The sequence below is a fragment of the Pteropus vampyrus genome, unplaced genomic scaffold, assembly GCF_000151845.1.
Source record: "Pteropus vampyrus isolate Shadow unplaced genomic scaffold, Pvam_2.0 Scaffold179, whole genome shotgun sequence".
NCBI classification, from domain to species: domain Eukaryota; kingdom Metazoa; phylum Chordata; class Mammalia; order Chiroptera; family Pteropodidae; genus Pteropus; species Pteropus vampyrus.
In genome coordinates this window covers 1563550-1569700 of record NW_011888960.1, presented here as the reverse complement: position 1 = coordinate 1569700, position 6151 = coordinate 1563550, and the positions used below count along the sequence as shown (strand labels likewise).

The following is a 6151-nucleotide window of genomic DNA, read 5'->3' as shown; positions in this document are numbered from 1 at the left end:
TCTAAGAGGCAATAAAAAGGTTTAGAAGATAAAAATAGGATGAGGTCTTTATAATCTCTAGAAATAGAGGGATTTCCAAAGATGAAAAAAATGCCAACCATGAAAGGATTTGATTCGACTACATTAAATTTAAGCACTTCAATTTGTCAGAAAGCACAAAGGAAACAAGACTGGGCCAAATCCTGCCCCACCCACAGGCATTTATTATTGAGCAGCTCCCTAAAAGGCCTCTCAAGTGGTTCTGTAAGCTCACTGAAATACCAGCTGTCCGTTTGACACCACTTTGCATGAAAGTTGCCTTGTGACAAGATGCAAGGATGTCCTAGTGGCCGGATCAGCTAATCCTAACTGTGATCTGACAGTAAAATCCTCAAGAAGAGGCAGAATCCAGAGGATTCAGAATCCTAGACCTGGCCCCATTCTGAGAGATGTTCAATGCTGGGCTCGCCCAGTTCCATTCATGCAAGGGCCAGAGTGTCAGAGAATTTCTAGAACCCCACACGTCTCGCCGGTTAAGATAATTGTTTCTAACAACTGTTAGCGCTAGGGCATAAAGGCTATGGTATGCGTATGGGAGATGAAGGCAGCTCAAGCCCCGAAATAGACTTTTCTGAAGTAGGGACTTGTGATTAGTCTTTTACTTGCTAAAGTGAGGGGACTTCACATATCAACCATCCATCGTTAAGGTGTAGCTTTCAAGTAAACTATAGGCAATATAACAGAGTTTCCCAGACTCCAGTCGCTTGACACCCCCCTTCAAGATTTTTACCCATGCACCCACTACCTGTATTATTATTATTTTTCTTTAAATGAACTTACTTTTTGAACTTCTTAGAAAAATGTAGAGGAAATTTTATATAAACCATAATATACAACTGGTATCAGGTGCCATAAATGTTTATAAATCCAGCCACACTGTGGCCTGCCTGCCCGAGGCTCCGCAGAGCCTGGTCCCGTGCATGGGAAGCGAGTTAGAGAAGTGTTTTCTTCGAGGAATTTTAGTTTCAGGTCTTATGTTTAAGCCTTTAATCCATTTTGAGTTGACTTTTGCATACAGTGTAAATAAGGATCCCGTTTTATTCTTCCGCCCGTGGATATCCAGTTTTCCCAGCACCTCTTGTCGAAGAGACTGTCCTTACACCATTGTATCTTCTTGGTGCCTTTTTTGAAGATCAGTTGACTGTATGCATGGATTTATTTCCACTCTCTTGGCGATGCTTTTTAGAACATGATATCAAGAGTGCATGTAACAAAATAATAAAAAGCTAGTAGGACTACGTCAAACTCAAAAGTTCCTGCTCAGCATAGGAAACAATCAACAGAGTGAAAAGTCAACCTATGGGAGAAAATATTTGCAAACCATATCTCTGATAAGGAGTTAATCTCTAAAATATATAAGGAAGTCCTCCTCTATCTCGATAGCAAAGAAACTAATAACCCAATTAAAAAGTGAGCTAAAGACTTGAGTAGACATTTCACCAAAAAAGATATATAAATGACTAACAGGTATATATAGCTCAACATTAAAATGTTCAGTGTCATTGATCATCAGGAAAATGTAAATCAAAAGCACACTAGGATATAACCTCGCACCTGTTAGGATAGCTATTATTTTTTTTAAAAAAAAGATAACAAATGTTGGTGACGATGTGGAGAAATAGGAACCCTCATACACTGCTGCTGGGACTGCAAATTGGTACAGCCACTAGAAAACAGTATGGAGGTTCCTCAAAAAATTAAAAATATGACGCAACAGTCCCACTTCAGGGTATTTATCCAAAAGAATTGAAATCGGAATCTCAGAAACTAGCACTCACGTGTTAATTGCAGCCCTATTCACTGTAGCTAAGATGAGGAAACAACCTAAACGGGTATGTGCATAGAGCAAAATACTATTCAGCCTCTTTAAAGAAGGAAATTCTGTCCTATGTGACAATGGGGATGAATCTTGAGGACATTGTGCTAAGGGAAGTAAGCCAGTCACAGAAAAACAAATACTGTGTGATTCCGCTTGTGTAAGGGGTCTAAAATAGTCAGATTCGTAGCATCAGAGAGTGAAATAAAATGGTGGGTCCTGGGGTTTGAGGGGCGGGGAATGGGGAATCACTAACCAACCGTGTGAATCAGTCAAACGAGATGCATAAGCTCTGGCGGTGTGCCGTACAGCAGCCGACAGTGCTGAACCGAGCACTTAAAAATGTGTGAAGAGGGTAACTCTCATGTTAAGTGTTCTTACCCCAATAGTGTAAAGTTTCAAACATATAAAGAGAGAGAAGTGTGAGCTCTCTAAGGCATGCTTTCTTTTGAAGTTAAAGAGGATCGAAAGAGCACTGAGGAGCCACGAGCTTTCTCTGTGGCCCGAGTATCGTTACTTAGCGTAATCATCCCGCTGACTCAAGAATCACCTCACTATTGTACTTGCTACTGTACAGAAAGCCATGGGATTAACTTAATGTTTACCAAGCAGCTGGCAATATGCTAGAAACTTACAGCCACTCCCTCACTTATTCCGTAGTACAACCCTCCAGGACGGGTGTTAGTTCTTTCCATGTTACAGATGAGCAAACTGAGGCTCAGCGGGGTGATGGGATGTGACCCCAGCCAGAATCAGGAGCTGGATCTGTCTGACCTTTTATCTTGACCCTCGGCAAGCAGGACTCGCTTGCTCCACCTCTCCCCTCGTTCCTTCATCGACCACAAGACCAGGATTCTATCCAGGACAAAACTGAACTTTCCTGGAACTGTGGTTCTTTGTCGTTACTGACCAAACACAAGACAAGTCAGGAATATTTCGGAAGTGGAATTATTTCTCTGCCCCGGGTCATGTTTTTACTGTTAGCCTGTCCTTTCAAATGAAAGGGGCAAACATCAAAGCATTTAGTGCTGCCTTTTATTAGAGCTTGGCTTTATTTTATGGTTTCGGGGTTTGCTTTGGCTTTTACTTCCTAGGAATTGCTCAAAACCGAAAGAGAACTTGGCATCGTTGGGAGGTTTCCTTGGGCCTCACGGGTCCATTTGGGGCCTCTGCCCATTTCAGCAAGCAGCACCCTGCGAGGCCCCCTCTCGGCAGAGACCCCGGCCACTGCAGGGCCCACCCAGCTCTCCCCAAACAGGGCCATGTGGCCACATTCAGGCCCCTTCCTCACATCGCTTGTGCAGTGAATGCTCTGGACCAGGCGTCAGGGTCCTCAAGCACTGTCTAGGCATGGGGCAGAGGTGCAGGAGGCACAGCCACATACCCCTGCCCCCTGCGGATTTGGGGCGGAGGAGCTTGAGTCCGCCAGTCCTGGGCTCTGAAGTCTGAGTCACTTCACCGGAGCCCATTCTCCCATCTCTGAAATGGGTCAGCCCTCCCAGGGTACATGAAGCTGTGCAGACGACTGCACTTTGGGGGCCATCAAGTGCTGAGCCACCATGAAGGATGTGGTTACTGCAGTCTGGAGCGAGCCACAAGATTTCTGCCCACGAAGCAGCCGGAACACTCCACAGTCCAGCATATAATCAGCTCCTTCATTATGTGGTTCCAGCTGCAAGAGCTGCAGGATTTCAAAGGAAAGAGAGACCCACAGGGCGCCCGGCACAGCCACTCGTCTTGGACAGGAGAATGCATACTTGCTGCTCCAAACCAGAGGGAGAAGGGGCTCAGAAATGGGAGGCAGGAAGTGGCTGCTGTCTCCCTCGTGGGCTCTCTGCCTCAGGCCTAGAAAGGCTTGGTCTCTGGGGATTTGCTACTGAGCAGAAGTTATGTCCAGGTTAGTAAAGAAATCAATGAGCTACAAATACTAGGTCAGCATCCTTCACCCCCGAAGGAGAGAGAGTAAACAGTGGTTAGGGAAGGCACCCTATTAAAACACGTGCACTCACCTCACGGGTTTTTCCACTTTAGGTCTGGGGCAGGTCACACCTGGGGGTAGGGGGTGGCTTAGAGTCAGCAACCCAAGTGACCATCGATTGGTGAATGAACTAATCCATACAATCAAATATATTCAGCCTTGAAAAGAAAGGAAATTCTGACACATGTCGCAGCGTGGATGAACCTAGAGCACATTATGCTGAGTGAAATAAGCTGTTCACCGAAAGAGGAATCCGTGTGATTCCGCTGACACAAGGTCCCTAGAGGAGTCACCTTTACTCAGACAGAGTGGCGGTCACCAGGGGCTGGGGGTGGCGGGGAATGGGGAGTCGTCGTTTCACGGGGACAGAGTTGCAACATGAAATGAGTCGTGGAGATGGGTGGCGGGTGGCGGTGACTGCACAAGCGTGGGAATGTGCTTCCCGCCACTGAACTGCACACCGAAACGTGGTTAAGAGGGTAAATTTTAGGTTATGTGTATTTTACCACAACTAAAAAAATTTTTTTAACTTGAAAAATAAACGACGTAGGCTCAAGACACCCCTGGTCCCCCGTAGAAGATGCCACATAGGAGACCCCCATCCCTCTCTCCCCCGTAGCCCAGTAACAGCGTGGGACGTCACTTTGCAGGGAAGGGAGGGGCGCTTTTAGGGGCTCGTCATACAGAAAATACAAGGCACGTCTTTTCCACCCCAGACTCACTCAGCATGACAGGAAGGCTCACGAGAGGCACCAGGGAGCTGAGGCCTTCTATGGAGAGAGCAGGATCCTGCCTCACTCCAGAGCCTCTGCTGGGGGGAGACACAGCTGGCAGAGTCACCTGCACGTGTGCCCGGGCACTGTCCCTGCACGGAAGTCCGTAATGACGTGTGTGTGTGAAACCGCTTTACTGGACTCGGATCTGTGTCCTGAGGACCTGGGCCAGAGGGGGCTGAAGTAAATGTTTGTTAAAATGAGCTATTTATTTATGATAGAGCTGTGTCTTAGTTTTGGATCCTTTCGTGATCAGACGTACCCTGTACTCTCCCCTGTTTGGCACAGACACCAGTGCAGCACTGGGCGTAAGGAAGATGTCCACCGACTCATTGAATGAATACCTATTGGTAGATAAACCAGCCTCAAAGGCCTGGTCCCACTCTGTGCCCCGCACCTCCCACCCTCCTCCTCCTCCTCCTCCTCCTCCTCCTCCTTATGGCAGTTGAGGCTCCTTTAACTGATGAGCCGAGGTGGCAAATTAACATGGCCTTGGGTAGTGGGAGGTCCCGGATATTTCCGCCTCATTCACCTGGGAACTTCCGACCTCTATTGAAATCATAAAACAGTCCCTCCACTTCAACACCCAGATCCACGCGTTAGGACGCACAGGAAGGCATGTTGGAAGCAGCGTGCATCTTCCTTGGGAGGCAGCTGTTCAAATGAAGCCTGATACTTCTATGCAGTAGACACCCAAGATCCAGTATAGGTGGTAGAGAAGGGTAGTGACATAGCATGAAATTCACAATTTATCATTTTGTCTAAATATGTATGTGTATTATTTGTCCAAACATGTCTGCGGTATATATGTGTATATACGTACACTGTGTGTGCGCACGCACACACGCACGCACGCGGTCCCCACACCAGCATCGGCAGCATCACCAGCAAATGTGAAGATCTGGGGGTGGGGCCCAGCGATCTGTGCTTTAACAGACCTCTCCCCAGTGCCTCAGGATCCTGCTGCCAGGCCGAGTTGGAGGACCCCTGGCTTATGGCAGTGGGGACACCCCTTTTCCTTCTTTTGACTCACCCGTTCTCTTCTCCAGGCCCTGATCCAGCTGCCCCCCTATATCTCTCAGTGTGATGAGGTGCTGCAGTTCTTTGAGACAAGACCTGAGGACCTGAATCCCCCAAAAGAGTAAGTCGGCTTGCGGACCTCCCCCGAGTGTTCCCCCACAGTCCCCCTTCCTGCCAGGCCAGTCAGCTAGAGGAAGAACTGGAGAACAGCAAAGGACGAATTAAACTGGATTCCACTGAGCGAGCCCCCACTGGGCCTCAACTCATGAGCCCTCACAGTCACCGTAGGCGGGTAATGCAGTCAAGTTTGATAGGTGAAGGAAGCTGGCTGAGTGCTCCCCTGGCGCCCCCAACACCTGCACTTGCCCTCGGCACGCAGCGTGGGCACAGGAGGGACCGGAAGCCCCAGAGGCACTGAGCGGTACATCATCTCCTGCCTCGGCCACGAGGGGCGGCGTGCTCGGGACGATTAGGAATGTGAGTGAGTGAGTGACAAGGCCAGGTTTCGATCTTGGTCGGCCGGGC

General features: G+C 48.3%; 1 protein-coding gene across 1 annotated transcript in view; it reads left to right on the top strand.

The window, feature by feature from the left end:
- SH3PXD2B (SH3 and PX domains 2B) overlaps positions 1-6151 on the top strand; it is a 61169-nt gene that overhangs the window by 21515 nt on the left and 33503 nt on the right. Inside the window, exon 4 of the mRNA XM_023537145.1 lies at positions 5639-5747. Within this exon, the coding sequence (XP_023392913.1) occupies positions 5639-5747 (109 nt within the window). The remainder of the gene's footprint in view (positions 1-5638; positions 5748-6151) is intronic.